The sequence below is a fragment of the Camelus dromedarius genome, chromosome 2 (assembly GCF_036321535.1).
Source record: "Camelus dromedarius isolate mCamDro1 chromosome 2, mCamDro1.pat, whole genome shotgun sequence".
Classification (NCBI taxonomy): Eukaryota; Metazoa; Chordata; class Mammalia; order Artiodactyla; family Camelidae; genus Camelus; species Camelus dromedarius.
This window is the reverse complement of record NC_087437.1, coordinates 51,580,444-51,597,095: the sequence shown is the minus strand read 5'-3', so window position 1 is coordinate 51,597,095 and position 16,652 is coordinate 51,580,444. Positions and strand designations below refer to the sequence as shown.

Here is a 16,652-nt window from a genome sequence, read left to right as displayed (position 1 = left end):
ACACATATATATAATGTATATCACAAAAAAGGAATTCAATTTTTTTTCTTATGGGGGGAGGTAATTTCAGGTTTATTTATTTGTTTGTTTGTTTTTTAATCAGAGGTACTGGGAATTGAACCCAGGACCTTGTGCATGCTAGGCATGCACTCTACCACTGAGCTATACCCTTCCCCCAGGAATTCAATTTTTTATTCATATCTTGAAAAGTATTCAAGGAAATCCATAAACACAGCCCATAGCAACATGTTAGAATCTCCTTGCTCTGTCCACTTCCCTCTTACCCTGGGTATATTGCTGCCCACTCACCACCTCCAGCCCAGAGCCTTCACCCCTGCACCCCAACTCACCCCTGCACCCCAACTCTCTCACCACTTTATTAGGTGGATTGGCTTAGCCTCCCTCCCAGCAAGAAAGAATGCTTCTCTAGGCTGGGAGAGTGAGGATTAGGCTATGAAGCACTCTCCTTGACAGTGGAAGGGTTGTGGTCACACCCACCGCAATGACTTTCCTCCCATCACACAGTGGAGGCCTGAGCGCTGTTTCCTCTGCCCCAGCATAACCTCGCCCTTTCGTGGGCCTAGCACTTTCCACCCAGTAATGACTCTCACAGCCACCAGACCCGATGATAGTGAAGACATGAGTGCCAGACTATATGCCAAGCACGTTTCAGACCTTTACCATAGTCCTTATAACAGTCATGCAGATAACCATTATTACCACTGTTTTGCAGGAAACTGAGGCTCAGATATGTCAAATGACTTGTCCAAGGTCACACAATCAAAAAACATCAGGCCTTGGATTCAAACCACTATCTATACCAAACTGCTGCTAGTTCAAGTCCAGCCGTATTTCCAGAAAGTTTTCAAAAGCAGGAAATTGAAATGATGAAGCTCAGGTGACCAGATGGGTTACTAGCAAAGTTGGCTCTTCTGGCTCCCCAGGTCCCTCCTCCCCCATCCCTCCCTCAACTGCCTCCCTTCTCCTCACAAAATGTCACCTTCTGAGCCTGAATCCACTCAGCTGACTCTTCTTGGCAACCAAAATGAATACACACGTTCCAAACTATTAAGGTGACCACAACTATGCGGGGAGAACTCCGTCCAGCTTTGGAGCCGCTTTGACTGACCTGGGAGGCAGGGGGAGTGCCTCCCCTCCCCCTCCCTCCCTGCCCTCTCCCTGCTTGCCTGTGACTGCCACTTTCCAGCCCTCATGGCTCCCTCTGTCCCCGACTGTGCTCCATTGTAGATGTCCAAACTCATTCCTTCCTCATCCGAGGCACCAAGTACCTGCCCTGCCGGTATCTCGCTGGACTCAGACAGAGGCCCCAGGTTAAACCACCGAGAAGGTGCTCGGGCTGTGGGATTTCAGCCTGTACTCCGGCCTCCGTTCCTGGAGTCGCCCAGATTCGGCACAGGCATCGACTGTCTTCAAACTCCGACAATCCAGGCAAAAGCTCACAAGATGTATGACTCTAGGGCCAAGAGACGAAAAGAGGGATACAGAACTATAAACAGGGTAAACTCAATAAAACCCACAGAAGAAAAAAAATGCTTCAAAGAGCTGTATTCTCTACAAAGAATTTTTCCCGGGTTTTTTCTTTAACCAAATTTTCTACTTCAAGCAAACATTAGTTTTATAATTTAAAAAGATGGTTCAATAGAAATACCATTTGAAAGGTTCAAGTAAATCATGTTCAGAAAAAAAGATTAGGGGGAAAAAATCCAAAGTAAATGAGGATTATTTCTGAGTTGGCATTTTAATTTTATTAAGTAATTAACATTAAATTTCCTTCATTTTGTACTGTTCTGTTTGCCAAAACAGAACATTATATTTACAGAGAATGTAGACTCATTCTTGAAGAATCGTTACATTTATGATCAGACAAAAATAAACCCTACTTCTTTTATCCCTGTCAGGAAGTCCTCTCATTTGGCTCTCTCTGCGGGGGGGAAGGGAGAATTTAAAAGCTAGTCCTGAAGGTCTTCCCTGGTGCCATTTCCATGGTACCTCGGTTGGAACCTATGAGAAAAAGTTCCTTCATAATGACGTCAACCTTGCTGCTTAAAAAAAAGCCTCTAAAACTTATGAAAAACACAGTTGATGTGAATCATATGTCTGAGTGGCCGAGTTCCCGCTAAGCTGGGAGAGCACACAGATGTGCAGGACAGAAATTCCTCCCCACATAGCAACTATTCCTCCACTGCACCCTGGTGAAGGTGAATGGCCTGGCCCTAGTCAGAGTCCCCGCCTGGCGGGTCAGCTGTGAAGTCCCCACTTCCCTACCTCCTCCCCCTTCAGTCTACTTTTTTCTAACCTTCCCCTTGTCAAAAAGGAACAGCATCTGATAATAATCATTTGCATTTGTTGACTGGTAGTCCGACTGTAGCAGGTGACCTAATATCGTAACCAGTCATTTGCATTTTAAAATTCCCACTTTCAGTAGTGGAAGGAAAAAATGTCTACTAAAGGAACTTCAGGCATCAGCCAGCAGGTGCAGTAATGGGGGAGGGGGAGGGGGGATGAGTCCTGGAAGTAAATGTGATTTAGACCTCCTGGGACCTGATAGGGTGGTCAGAAGGAGAGGTGTGGGGCCACTCTTCTGGGAGACAAGCTGGAGCTGGTCTGATTCCAGCTGCTGGGAAAGAATGTCCTCCAGCATCTGAGGTCCGCCCTTCCAGGATGGGTCCACCAGGTACCTCCCCCCACCATCTTCCATCTGCCCTCCACCTTTCACCTTGACCCCTTTCCTTAGAGTTTTCTGGCATGGTGCCTCTTCAGATGGTATTCGGTGAGATTTCAAACTACAGCCTGCCTGGTCTGCTAACCTGAAAACCTCTTCATATTTCATGTGGTGTTTGAGACTCTCACAATTCCCACCATAAAACTTGTGCTTAAATTGCAACCTCTTCCTTGGTAGAGACTTTGCCATAAGGTTCCTTCCCCGTTATGAATAGAACCCCAACTCTTATTCCTCCTTTGCCAGACTCGAAAATGCCTGGATGCATTATATCCTGGCAGCAAACCCATGCAGGCAGAACTGACACCTTAAGGTATGTGACCTAATTGCATTGGGTACTAGATATTTCTTTAACTCTTACTCTAATTATATTTCATCTTTATATATTATATAATTCCAGTGTTAGAAGAGATTTTGTACAATTGAAGCAAGACCTCATCCTCTATTCCTGCAGAGGTCCACTTCTCTCCCTGATACTCCAAAGGGCTCTTTTTCTCAGAATCCACTCTCGCTCTGAGTTTAGATATCTACTGACAAACTGATTTCACATATATCTCATAGTTATGGGAGGTCTCTTCCCTTCTTCCCTTAGACCCATTCATAATTTTTTTTAAAAAAATCATTACATATCCCAGTGGTTCATTCTGTCCCCTCCTTCAAGTCTTTATTCAATCACCAGAGCACTCTGTGGTCATCTTTATTAAAACTGCGCTCAGAACTGCCACTCCAGAACACCTAAGTCCATTGTTCCTGCCCTATTTTTTCCATAGATCTTTTTCTGGCACGCTATGTACTTACTGTGTGTATTGACTATCTCCCTCCACTAGATTATAAACTCACACAGCCAGGACTGTTAGCCAGTTTAATTCACTGCTGAGTCCCCAGCACCAAGAACAGTGCCTGGCACAAAAAAAGATGCTCAATAAATATTAGTTGAGTGAATAAACTTACAGTGGCATGGCAGATTTGCTGAAAATGAGAAGTGATGGATTGTTTACATCCCTGTTACTCACAGTGTGTTTCTGGACCAACAGCATCACATTACCTGGGAGCTTGTCAGCAATGCAGACTCTCAGGCCCACTCCAGACCTTCTGAATCAGAATCTACATTTAAACAAGACTCCCAGATGATTCATATGCACATTAAAGTTTGAAAAGCACTAGGCTATGTATGACAACAATTCAAACAACTGACACTTGAATCTTGGTCATCCCTCTTCTTATGAGACATTCTTATATGCAGGAAATAGTTAACAGTGGGTCTCTAGGGAGGGGACCTGGATGGGGACAGGGATAGGGATGGAAGGAAGAAACTATTCCCTAGGAATCATCTTGTGCCTTTTGCATCCAGCTAGTAGCTATTTAAGTGTAAGTAAATTGATTACTTGTGAAATGAATAGTAATAAAAAGTCTTCTGATGCTTCTCCATGGAATGTTTCTCCCTGGCCTCCTTTCTCTGTAGCCTCTTGTCTTGCCGCTTACTACCTGCCACCCCAGCTCTATCTCCAGACTAGTATAAAGAATATGTCTCTACCGATACCCACCCAGAAGGCAGAAAGGACCACAGAAGATTGGGTTTTGAAGAACAAGTTCTTTGCATTTTTTAGATTCATGTAAGGCAGAACCACAAAGAAATAAAAGAAACTGAAAACGTCACAGTCAAACAAGCATGGATGTAAATAACAGATGCAGTGTGGATGCTCCTCTCTCTCCCACATTACACACTTCAGATGTGTGTATGTGCGTGTGTGTGCACGTACACACACTAATGCTCCCCAAAAGCACCTAAACAAGACACAAGCTTGACTCTGCTTCCCTTTCATCTTTCCTCATCTCCCCTCAGAGTAGGGGCTGGTCAGGACCCCAGGACTCCATGGTAAACACCAGGGCCACCAGGGCCACCAGGGCCACCAGGACAAGTGGTGGCAACAACAGGCCATGAGGGGTAGAAATTCACAGCACAGCCACCTGCTCCAGCTCGTAAGGTCCGCAGCTACTGGGCTGGAAAAACCTGTCCGTGGCAGAGCTATCTTCCCAGTACCCAGACAGCAGCCTCACTGCCCCCCGTGTGGAGAAGGATTCAGTGTGATCCTCATCGCAGCCCTCCTCCCTGGCACCTACTCCCTCCACGTGTCCCCCTTCTTGTCCCAAAGCACTAATGGAGAATGAGGAGTCTCTGTCTCCACAGTAGGACCAGAAGCTCACCCAGGCATGGGGGATGCCGGAAGAGGAGAAAAAGTCCTGGCATCTCACAAGGAGGCTGTGTCTCAGCCAAGGATCCAGCCCAGCCAAGGCAGGTGGACTATAAGAGGTTGTGAATGACTCCTCCCAAAGGAAAGCTGGGGCCCTGGCCACCAGGCGAGAACCCCAACGGCCTACCTCTGCTGCCCAAGACAGGACAACCGTCAGGCCTGCCCAACATCCATCAGCTGAGGAGCTGGGTTCCCACTGGTGGGCTCCAGTCAATTCACTGAAAATCAAATCACTGAATGCCAACTTGCCAAGTTCTCTGAGTTGCTGAGGATTCTTTTTTTTTGATTTCTAGGTTTTTGCCTCCCCCACCACTTTAAATGCAAAAGGTCATATGTCCCTTAAATTTCCTGCTTTCCCTATTTGTACAGATTTACATGTGCTCCAGCTCCAGAGCTGATCGTACAAACACCCTTCACTGAGTCAAGGACAGACATCACAGCCACTTCAAGAGAGGGTACAGAGGTGCTGCAAGGGCAGGACCCAGTGTGGGGGCGGGGCTGGGGCCAGGGGCCCAGGTAAACTAAGACTCAGGAAAATGCTCAGTGATTTCTTTTTTCTTTTCTTTCCTTTTTTTTTTTTCTTTTCTTTTCTTTTCCTCTTCTTTTCTTTTCTTTCCCTCTTCTTTTCTTTTCTTTCTCTCTTTTTCTTTCTTTCTTTCTTTCTTTTGGTGCTGAAACCAGATTCAACTCAATGATTTCTTCATAGCATAGGTTGGAATTCTTTCTTTCTGACAGGTGAACTTTTCCTTCTTTCTCACATATTTGTGTATTGCCATAATTGTTCACAGTGATTTACTTTTATAATGAGCAAAAGTAATTCTGGCAGCTCCCCTTGTTCATGAGAACAGATACCAAAGCCAAACAATGTTAGAGAGAGGGGTCTCCATTCACAGAGCACTATCATCATTATATGACCCCTAAGAATTTTTCCCCTTTGTCACCTACAGTAATGTATTTCCGGTATTCCAGACTTTTCTCTCTTTTTTTTTTTCTTCCCACATCTCTGATCACAAAAGTTTGGTAAGTTAAAATATGCCCCTTTCAGCATGCCTGGCCAACCTCCTCCTTGTCCCAATTGTGTTACTTTATGAGACCTCCCCTTTCTGTCACTTTTGTTGTATCAGAAATGTCACACTTTTGTTTTTTTATTTTCTGTTATTTTCATATAAGACTACAGATGAAAGGCAATGAGACAGTTGTTCAGAAACCTTTTTTGAAAGCAACTGGCTCTTCTTTGGAAAGTGGGCTTTCCTGGAAGCCGAGCAGCTGACATGTGTGTAGAGTCAGGGAACTTGGACTCCCAGTAAGTGCCTGGGCTGCCTCTCTCCAGCTCCCATTTCTCCCTCTCCCGGAGGAGGCACCTTCATACGTCTGTAGTCTGTAGTCTGTAGTCTGTAGCCATAAATTACTCAAATACCTGCACTGACACGGACTTGGCCCAAAGTGAACTGGTGGCTGCCAGCAGCGCCACCATGCGATGGCTCCGAGTGGCTGTTCCTCATCTGACCCCAAATCCAAGTCCGACATGGCATGTAAAAGATGGCAAAGGGCAGTCACTGGAGAATGCTGAAAGGTGGTTCACAAGTAAAAAGGGGCAAAGTGGAGGATTGTGCAGGAAGGAGTTTTCTTTTCAAAAACCAAGTGTATCAGACAGACTTGTGGTTACCAGGGGGGTGGAGGGTGGGAAGGGATAGACTGGGATTTCAAAATTGTAGAATAGGTAAACAAGATTACACTGTATAGCACAGGGAAATATACACAAAATGTTATGATAACTCACAGAGAAAAAAATGTGACAATGAGTGTGTATATGTCCATGAATGACTGAAAAATTGTGCTGAACACTGGAATTTGACACAACATTGTAAAATGATTATAAATCAATAAAAAATGTTAAAAAAAAAAAAAACCAAGTGTATCAGAAACACCCCATTTCTCCTCCGGCCAGAGGCCCTGTGTATTACCTTCCATCTCTTTCTGCTGAAGCTCAGAGGCCTAGGCAAGCCCTCTGCAAAGTAGGCCTGACTGACCCCAGGGTAACAGATCAAATTTTAAATCCTACCAGCAACTGTTTTGAGACACTGTAATACTCGGCAAAAATGCCAGCCACGAGCAGTCCAGTGGAAACTAAACTTACGTCCAAATCCTGCCTTAGGTTGCCTGAGTTCTTGGAGCTCTATTCCATCTTGAAGACAGCCCAAGCCCCTCTGCCGAATCCAGCCATGCCGGCCAGCTGCTGCGCCATCCTGCTCCCTCCCTGGGTTTCTCCCTGCTCCCCCGAGGGTCAGAGGAAAGCACCTGGGGCTCCTCTCTCCCCCTACCTAGCCTCAGACCCTTCTTCACTGGGGCCCACTTAGGCCCCTGGTCACAATGAAACAACTATTAGCTCAAAGACTGGAAAAAAAAGTTTTAATAAATACAAAAATCTCCAATAATGACTCTGCTCAGCTCAGGGGCAGCAGGAGTGAAGTGGGGGGACCCTTGGTGCTGAGTGAGGATAAATTAAAAATCCCAACAAGCCAGTGACATTATGTACAGAAGGAAAGGGGTGGGGCTTCCAAGGCGGAGGCCGGAGGGTGACAAGGCAGGAGTTGGAATGGGCATAGCCTTGGTCTGGCCTGGCTGCCCCTCCCCCTTGTGGAGCTGTGGTTCCCAGAGGTAGTGGGGGAGGGAGAAGAGGCAGAAAAGAGGAGCCAAAGGCACTGTGTTTCCCGCAGGAGAATGCGGGGTCCTCGGCACCACTCCTTCCCCCGGCCCAGGCCCCGTCCTCTTGGTCATGAGGCCTTCTGGCTGCTCCCTAGGAGCCTTCAGCTTCTTTCTCCAGCTCTGGAACTGTCCTGGTCTCTGGGGCTGCTGGAGACAGAAGGGAATGAATTTTGCAGGAGGACAGAGGCAACAGGGTGGCACGAAGGGCATGGCAGAGCATCTTTGTTCTGGTCTCAGAAAGGCTGGAATTTTTTAAGCAAGCCAGCACATACCAGCTGTGTGACTCTAGTCTAGTGGCCTGATTCCTCTGAGCATCAGAAATCTCATTTGAAAAGAAAAGGTAACCAAGAACAAGCCCACAAGGTGGCTGTGAGAAGGGATGGGGTGTTCCTGGCACTGGCAGGTGCTCCCCTCCCTCCTTCCCCGGGCCCCTCACTTACACCGCCGGGGTGCACAGTGGGAGCAGCAGCGGCTCTCTTTCCCCGGGCCACAGGACAGTGGCGGTGAACAGTCATCTCGCTCACAGTGGGGCACCCCTGCCTGGTGCAGGACAGACCAGATCCTGAGGGTCCCCAGAGGCTTTGGGGCACAGTGGCCTTCAGCCTCTTGAGGGGACCCCTCCCTCAGGAGCCTGCCCTCCCTGCAAAGGCCTCCATTCCGCACTTACCCCACATCTGCAGGTGATACAGCTCATCTCCCCAAAGGGGGGGACCGAGGGGTGCCAGCTCTGGCTCTCTGGGAACCACTGCCCTGCAAAACGGCAGCCCCGGGGCCCATCAGCCTGCATGGGGTCCCCCAGTTGGGGTTGGGCTCCTGACCCTACTGTTGGAAGGGAGAGAAGGATGGAAGGAGGAAGAGGTCAGCAGATGTGAGCTCTGTGAGGGCCATCCTAGTTTTGTTTTTGAATCGCCATCACCTAGCAGTTTCTGGCACTTAGTAGGTGATACATTTGGATGGATGGATGGGGCAGGAACTGGATCTGTCACAGCCCAATAAAACATGCACATTCTTCCTGCTTCGTTTAGATCCCTGGCTCCAGGCTAGTCACGGAACTGTGCTTAGTAAATGTGGAATTAGCTGAGAAGTCCCTCCCATCCACCCTCACTAAGCATCGCCTCACCATGCATTCCTCCCACCTGGGACAAGGCCATGAAGAGCCTTATTCACCCCAAGAGGCCTCAGTGCCCACCCCCCTCACCTGGACACTGTTTGCAGCAGTCAGTGGGGTTGGCACGGACAGGCTGGGCACAGGCCAGCCGGGGACACTGCACCTTCTCACAGTGCACCTCTCCAGTGCCCCCCTGTAGGGATCCATTGAGTGAGGGGTGTCAGGAAATAGGAGGCACACATAAGCCTCCTGCTTCCTCCCTCTCCTTTCCCATACCTCCAGTGTAACATGTCCCTGGCCTTTTACTCAGAGGCCCTGGACTGGGGCTTTGCATACCGAACTCAAATCCTCATTATAGCCCTGCAAGGTAGGTGCTACCACATCTGCTTATAGGAGAGGAAAGTGAGACTCAGGGAGGTAGAGAAAGTGCCCAGGGTTACGCAGAGCTAGTCAGTTGGCAGAGCCAGAATTCACACCAACTCAACCCTTGCCCTTTTCCTACAGGAAGACAATTCTCAAAGCCCAAAAGAATTTTCTCATATTATTTTGATCCCTTGCACCCTACCCACCAAGGCTGGGTTTTCCTCTCCTGGCAGACACCCCCCCAGCTCTGCAGACCCAGCTGGGTTCTGGTACCAGAGAAGATTGGGTGGCCATACCTTGCAGGTGCAGACAGCGCACTTAATTAAGCCAAATGGGGGCACGATGGGGTGCCAACGGGTGCCCGCTGCCCGCCAGCTCCGGTCACCATCAAAATAACAGCCTGGTGGGGGACAGTACCCAGCTGCCATTAGCACTGAGCTCATTGAATGGGCCCCCAGTCAAGGCTTGAGCCTCAGGCCAACCCCACACTTGTTAACCCCAGGGCCCACTTGTGGGCCAGTGACACTAATGAAGCCTATCAGGTGTCACTTGTAACCGATGCCCCTCAGCCTCCCCGCCCCCATATATACTCTCCCCCTCCCATCTTCCCCCACCCTAGTCCCACCTCACAGCTCCTCTGAATTCCCCACCCCTGCACGCGCACTTCCAGCTCACCCTCTCCAGGGTCCCTGTTCCTTGGCAACCCCAGGAGGTCTCTGACATCTTGTTTCTCTGTGGATCCAAAGAAATACTGAAGGCAGAGGGTGACCCCCTCTTTCCCTCCCCAGAACTCTCATCCCCTGTGATGGACCCTCCATTACCCTCTCCACTCCTGCAAGGCACTCACCCGGGCACACAGGGCAGCACTGGTCCGGTGCCTGCACCGGGCTAGGGCAGCTGGGTGGTGGGCACACCACGGGGTCACAAATCACCGTGCGTCTCTGCAGGGAGAGGCTGGGCGTTGACTGGGATCCTGCCCCAGAACCCAGGCCCCAATGTGCTCTTCCAGGGCCTCCTACCTGGCAAGTGCAGAGCGAGCAGAGCGGGTCATAGTTAGGAGCCCAGCGAGCCCCATGGGGCCGCTGCTGCCCCTCGAAGAAGCAGGTGTTAGGGTCTCGGAGCCGCCCAAGGCCACCAGGTTTGGCTGGCGCTGGGGCGTCTGGGCCCAGCACAGCGGGCAGTGCAGCCACCACTGCATCTGGAACCCCGGGCACCTGTGCCTCTTCAGCTCCTGCTGCTGCCAGGCGTAGGCCGCCCACCTCGCACTGGTTGGCAATGTGCACCTGAGAGGAGAGGCGGGTTGAGGCAGCACCCGGGCTCCCCCTCGCGTCTCACCAGTGGCAACCAGCCAGCCCAAGACACCTTGAGTGCCACTGTGCCCCCGGAGGATGCTATTAGCCACAGCAATCATCCCAGCTGCCAGGGACAGGTGGTCTGCTGCCAGCCTCATTAAGTATCTAGTTTGGCTTCATCCTCCCAACCAGCAAGGGAATGTGATTCTACCACCCCCAGGGCTCAGAGAAAGCAAGTGACGAATAGCCCAACTCTGAACCATCCACACCAGCCCTCACTGCCTGCCTACCTGCCCTTGCAGCTCCCCTTGGGGGCTACCCTTGGTGGTGATCAGCAGGGAGGCTGTGCCCTGTGCCAGGTGCCGCAGCAGCTCAGGCTCCAGATCCTTCACCACGCCCTGGGCCTGTGAGTAGACAGGATAAGGGAAAGGAACAAGGCACTCTAGGTCTGAGCCTACAATTCCCAATTCATAGATAAGGAAACTGAGACCCAAGGAGGTTAAGAAAGGTCTCCAGGATAGCAAAGCCCATCAGCAATGGTGTAGAGCTCAGAAGCCAGGTCTTTTGGCCCGTGTCAACCAACCCCATGTCGGGGGCTTGGTCCATCCAACCTATCCCTCTTGAGGCCAGGATATTACCTACTATCCTTGGGATCCCACCAAACCAGGACACAGGCGGGAAAGTGGATAATAAAAGGCTGAGTCAGAGTCAAAACCAGGTCTGACACCTGAGGCCACCTGCTCTCTGCTTTCCCTACCACAGGCCCACAGAGCCTTTCATGCTAAAAAGCAGATATTTTCCAAACTGTCCCCCATCATTACATCCTCACCTCTGGGCCATAGAATCCCTTCAGCAGCCGCCGGGGCCCTGGCATCCCAGGAGGCCCGAGGAGGTGGGCAGTGATGGTGCCCTGTTCTGAGCCACCAAGCCCAGCCAGCAGCACTTCATAGTGCAGGTGACAGTGGGTGTCCAGGGAGAGCCAGGCATGCCCTGCTGCCTGGCTCTGGACTGGGGGCAACACCAGGGCTCCTGCCAAGGGCACAGGTAGTGCTGCATCCAGACAGAGGAGAGGTGATAGGTGAGAAGGTGGCCTAGAGCAGCCATTCAGTCCCTGTATTCCCCATCCCCCCCAACAGGAACTCCACAAGCTGGCAGGCACGGTCCACAGGCCCAGGGCTAGGGGAGCAGCAAGTTTGAGCCCTGTGCCACGGTAACAGGGAGGGCCTCCCAGTAGGCCACCCTATGTACATCCCCACCTTCTCCAGATGCCAATCTGGAGCCCAGGCACAGAGAAAGACACACTAGACTCTGGCCCTCTGGCATCATCCCTCACGTGCTTGAGTCACAGATTAGAGGACACCAAAGGGCAGGCAGACCCCTGGAGCACTCACTATCATGGCGGGCGCTGTGCCCACTGTAGGGCAGGGCAGCCACGTGCCCCCGCAGCTCTCCATCTGGGAAGTCCTTGGTACCCACGTTCAGGAACAGCTCATTCTGTAGCAGCATATGAGCCCCCCGGGCACCTAGCCCAGGGCAGACACCCACGGCCTGGGGGGCAGGGAAGGGTGAGTCCCAGCTGCAGCCTGCCTGGTCTTGCATGAGCCCCTTCCTCAGCTTTCACACCAGTCCAAGATTCTGAAGCCTTTCGTGCCCACTCTACCCTTACACACTTCTACACATCAGTGACATTGGATAGGAACCCAGCAGGCCCAGGGTCAAGCCCCTTCGGTGCCACTTCCTATCTTTGCAACAATTTTGAGGAGTTACTTAACCTCGCTGATCCTTCACTTCATCATCTATTAAATGAGTACTGTGAAGACCAAAAGTAACATAAGCAAGGCAACCAGTGCAGTATGTGGCATATAGAAAGGCTCAATAAAGGGCAGCCCTTGCTATCACATTTATTATTATATGATCTGCTGCACTGATCTCCCTGTCTAACTCCTCCCACTTGACATGAACTTGCTGAGGACAGGGGCCTCATCTGATTTGCTCTGTACTCCAGTCCTTAGCCTGAAGTTCACTAAAAATATGTCCAGTGAATCAATCCATCAATGAGAGAGCCTGTGAGTGAATAAATGATGCTGAACATCCCTGCTCATCCAACAGGGCTTCCCATGGCCCCCACACTGTCAGCTCTGGTGCTTGGGCCCTGCGGCCCAGCTTGGCCTGAAGCACTCACCATGTGTCTTCCCAGCTGGAGTCCAGCCATGTGGCACAGGACAGTGTGCTGGTTCCTCCGCTGAGGCTTGGTCTCCAGCGTCATGGCCACCACCTCACTGCCTGTACCTACCACCTGTACCTGGTAGACAGGGTCAGGGAGGGCAAATTGGAGTGGCAGAGAAGGCCTGGGCCCTGAAACATTGCAAGCCGAAGCCCTGCCCTGCCCTCCCACCTCCTGCAGCCCCTTCTTACTTGGTAGATCAGGGAGCCATTTCCTAGTAGTGTAAGGCTGGCGGAGCCGGCTGCACCCGTCTGAACTGGGGTTAGGGCATCAGCCCCACAAAGGACACTTTGCAGGACTGCAGAGGGGCAAGACAGGTGGAGGCAGTCCTGCCCCATGGCCATTCATACCCTGGTCCACAGGACCCCTCCTATACCCACCCTGGCCCCTCCTCTGGCATTTGTCTGTGCCACTCAGTGTGTGTCCCAGGAGTGCCACCCTGTCTCACCATCACAGCTCTGCCTGGCAGCAATGTGTCCACTGATGCGCAGCCCTGGCCCGCCTGCCCTCTCCAGGGCCATCTGCAACTCCCCCAGTGCCAGCCAGTCCATCTCCTGGGTTGTCAGGTTGGGCAGCACTTCAGCAAAGCCCGGCTCCTGGGGGCAGAGCAGGGTATGGTAGGCACAACAAAAGGCCAGAGCAAGTGGCAACAAGAGCCAGACCCTCACTCACCTGGGCTGAGGCATTGGCCTGGAGCTCTCGCAATAGCTTCCCCTGGTGTAGAATCTGAAGCCGCAAGGGAACCTGGGCTGGTCCTGCAACGGCCACCCAAGTGGACACCTCTGAAAGACAGGTACTCTCCCTACCCTCTTCACATGTGCTGCCCACATCCCACTTACCCCCACTCCTGGATTCCAGCAGCCCACGGAAGAGCAGCAAAAAATGCAAAGAGTCCTCTGTGTCACTGAGAGTGAGTAGGGCAATGCCCCCTGTGCCCTGCTGTGGGGGGCCTTCCAGGGTCAGGATGGCACTGAAGGTCTCTGGGGGAAGAGGGACCATAACTGCCCATCAGAAAGTCCCCTCCTCAGCCCACTCCATTCCTGGGGGTAGAGAAGATTCTAGACTTCACCTCCAGGGGCTGTTTGCTCCCCTCACCTGCAGCCAGGGCCCGGTGCCGGATGAGAGGTCCCCAGACCTCCCCTAAAGGATGAGTGGGTGTCACGAGTGCCACATGCAGCTGTTCTGCCCTAAGAAGTCGCAGAGATAACCGAGGCACTGCCCGCCACACCCCACAGACCTGGAGCAGAAAGCAAGAAGGCTCTACTCAGACAATATATAGGACAGGCCTGCCCAGAAGCCCACCTCTGGTGAGGAAGGAATATGGGAAGGCGCCCCCAGGCCCTCTTAGGAAGTTTAAGCAGCAGCCCTGGAGGCAGATGCTAGGTCCAAATCCTGGCTTCACCACTTACTAGCTGTGTGACCTTGAGCAAGTCACATTCTCTTACTGAGCCTCAGTTCCCTCATCTGTAAAATGGTCATGGAAATGTCAGTGCCTTTCTCCTACTGGGCTGTTATGTGAATCCATAGAGGCAATGCAGAGCATGCTCTCAGCACAGTGCCCAGGCTGGATAAGCATTCATAAACGGCATCATCTCACCAGGCCATCTTGGGTAGGGGCTGCAGGGTGTTCAAACAAGACGCTGCCAGTGGAGTCTGAGAAGCGAATTCGAGTAGGGCGGTCCAGCCTGGTAATGAGGGTCAAGTGAAGGCTGCCTCTGAGCCCCGGCCAGAAGCAGCACCTCCAGCCTCTCCCAATTCTCCCTCCCTAGCCCTCAGCTGACCCCCTCCTCCCTCCTTTCCCTTTCTCACCGCCGGTAGGAGATGGAGAACCGTAGACTGGAACGCAAAAGCGACACTCGGGCCCGTGCCACCGCTTGCGACTTTGGCCCTGTCAGCAGCGCTACGAAGTCTGCGAGAGAAGGAAGATATCCCTAGTACCATCGCCAGCGGCTGCAGCCCAGCCCCAGCCAGGACCCCAGTCCCTGCCCGGCCCCTGCCTACCGGTGTGGCCGTCTCCACGCGCCCGATCCTCAGCGCCCGGCTCCCCTCGGTCGCTGTAGCTTCGGTGCTCTGGGTCCCGCGGATACTCGAAGGCCAGGCCCGTCGGCTGCTTTTCCGGACCGCTGCGCTCTGCCGGTGGTGGGGGACGGGCTTCAGCTGGGCACCGGAGGGCCAGTCGGCTGCCCGCACGTTCCGCGCGGCCCAGGATCAAGCATCGCGGCCCTGCCGCCCTGACGCCCTGCCCTCACCGCGGAGCGGGCCTTACCCTGGGGGCAGGTCTGGCAGCAGTGTCCGGGCAGCTGGCGCGGCTGCCCGCAGGCGAGAGTTGGGCACTCGGGTTTGATGTTCTTGCAGCTGACCCTGCCCGCGCCCCTCGCGCGGCGACCCCACTGAGGCTGCTCGCGGAGAAGATGGGAAAACAGAGTGAGTGCAAGACGCCAATTGGTGAGACTCGAAGGCGAGTCAGGAAGAGGCAGGGGACCAGGACAAGGTTGTCCCACGGAGTCAGGCTGCTCAGCTACTCACAAGCTGCGTGACTCTAGACAAGTTACTTAACTTCTCTGGGCCTTAGAGTCCCTATGAGAGTAATGATAGTATCTATCTAGCATGGTTGTACTAGGAGTTAAGTGAGAGACAGACGAAATGGAGTTGATAAAGAGGCTGACACATAGTGGGTGATCAATAACAGGCAACACCTGAGACTTGAAGGGGGCGCTTGCTCCCCTCTTCTTCCATCAGAAAAATATGCCAAATATCTGCAGACTGGCTTCTTTCTCTTCAGCAGCTCCGAGTCCACTCCGACGTCCTAAAACCCCAGCGCTCCCAGACCCGCGAGGGCCCCAGCCACTGCCGTTGGGTCCACTCACCGCCTCGCAGGCGCACAGCACGCAGCGCATCACCCCGAAGGGCTCCCCCAGGTCCGGGTGCCACGTCTCGTCCAAGGCATAGACCTTCCCGCCGAAGGAGCAGCCTGCGGGGAAGGGCTTGGCTGGCGGCTGCTGTCCCACTCCTGCCGTGTGCCCGCCCCGGGCGCTGCCGGCCAGCCCCGGGTCCCCGGGCACAACGCGCCTCGCAACCCCCGCCCACCCACCCCTCCGGCCGCCGGCCGCGCCGAGCCACCTGCGCCCGGCGCCCCCTCCGGGAGGGAGCGGACTCGCCCCAAGCCAGACTCCTCGCCCGCGCCTCCCCCGGGGCGCCCACCTACCTGCTGCTCCCCGAATGGGCAGCGGCTCCTTCTCGGGCCGGATGGGCAGAGCGGGGGCCTCGGGTCCGGCGCCGCGGGCCGGCCGGGAGCAGAGCAGCAGCAGCCCGAGGAGCAGCAGCGGGGCCGGCGGGGCCGAGAGGCTCGGCATGACGCGAACGGGACAGCTGGGGAGGCGGGAGGGAGGAGGGAGCAGGAGAGGGAGGAGGGAGGTGGGAGGAGGGCCGGGCCGGGGGCGGTACGGCGGGAGGGGGCCGGGGCCAGGGCCCGAGCAGTGCGGCGAGGGGCTCGTCGGGCGGCCGCGGAGTCGGCGCCGGGCCGGGTGGGGCGGGAGGAGCGGCCGGGAGGAGCGCCGGCGGGCGGGCGCTGACCCGGGCCGTACGCGGCTCTAGTGCCCCGGGGCGCCGGCTCTGGCCCGTTTTATGCCCCGCGCCCGGCGCCCCGGCCGGGGGCCTCCTCCTCAGCAAACGGGGCGGCGGCGGCTCGGCGAGGGGCCGGGCTGAGCCCGGGGGGTCCGGCCCAGCAGCAGCGGCCCGGATCGCGAGTGGGGGAGGGGAGGGAGGGGCTGGGACCGGGCAGGGGAGGAGGGAGGGGCTGTAGGAGAAGGGGGAGCGGAGGGTGTAGGGGGAGGGGAGGGACCAGGGGGCGCGAAGAGGGGAGGAGAGGCAGGTCTGGAGCCCCCCACCCCCACCCCACCCCACCCCCACCTCCCCACCCCCTCTGCTGGCGTTCACAGGATGGCTGGACCAGAAGGTGCGTGTCCGG

General features: G+C 53.9%; 1 protein-coding gene across 5 annotated transcripts; it reads right to left on the bottom strand.

The window, feature by feature from the left end:
• Window positions 1-7,379: 7,379 nt before the first annotated feature.
• On the bottom strand, window positions 7,380-16,185 carry CHRD (chordin). 5 transcript variants are annotated; one of them, XM_064493433.1, is made up of 23 exons: window positions 15,891-16,169; window positions 15,553-15,656; window positions 14,952-15,081; window positions 14,687-14,815; window positions 14,495-14,594; window positions 14,283-14,370; window positions 13,781-13,922; window positions 13,525-13,665; window positions 13,358-13,440; window positions 13,134-13,281; window positions 12,877-12,983; window positions 12,644-12,763; window positions 11,853-12,009; window positions 11,291-11,511; window positions 10,752-10,865; window positions 10,189-10,452; window positions 10,017-10,110; window positions 9,845-9,901; window positions 9,466-9,569; window positions 8,897-8,999; window positions 8,366-8,520; window positions 8,139-8,238; window positions 7,380-7,845 (listed from the first exon to the last, which is right to left on the bottom strand). In XM_064493433.1, the coding sequence occupies exons 1-23, from the start codon at window positions 16,036-16,038 to the stop codon at window positions 7,790-7,792; spliced, it is 2,865 nt and encodes a 954-aa protein (XP_064349503.1). In that variant the 5' UTR covers window positions 16,039-16,169; the 3' UTR covers window positions 7,380-7,789. The 5 variants fall into 5 exon arrangements, with proteins under 5 accessions (XP_064349503.1, XP_031308453.2, XP_064349495.1 ...); XM_031452593.2 differs by having other exon boundaries at window positions 13,358-13,665; window positions 15,891-16,185; XM_064493425.1 differs by having other exon boundaries at window positions 7,380-7,842; window positions 13,358-13,665.
• Window positions 16,186-16,652: the final 467 nt, after the last annotated feature.

Coding starts and splice junctions, on each gene's coding strand:
- CHRD (XM_031452593.2), bottom strand. CDS start 16,038: ATGCCGAGCCTCTCGGCCCCGCCGGCCCCGCTGCTGCTCCTCGGGCTG. Junction 9,000..9,465: donor GCGCTGTCTGCACCTGCAAG/GTATGGCCACCC, acceptor GGATCCCTACAG/GGGGGCACTGGAGAGGTGCA. Junction 8,239..8,365: donor GTATCACCTGCAGATGTGGG/GTAAGTGCGGAA, acceptor GTCCTGCACCAG/GCAGGGGTGCCCCACTGTGA.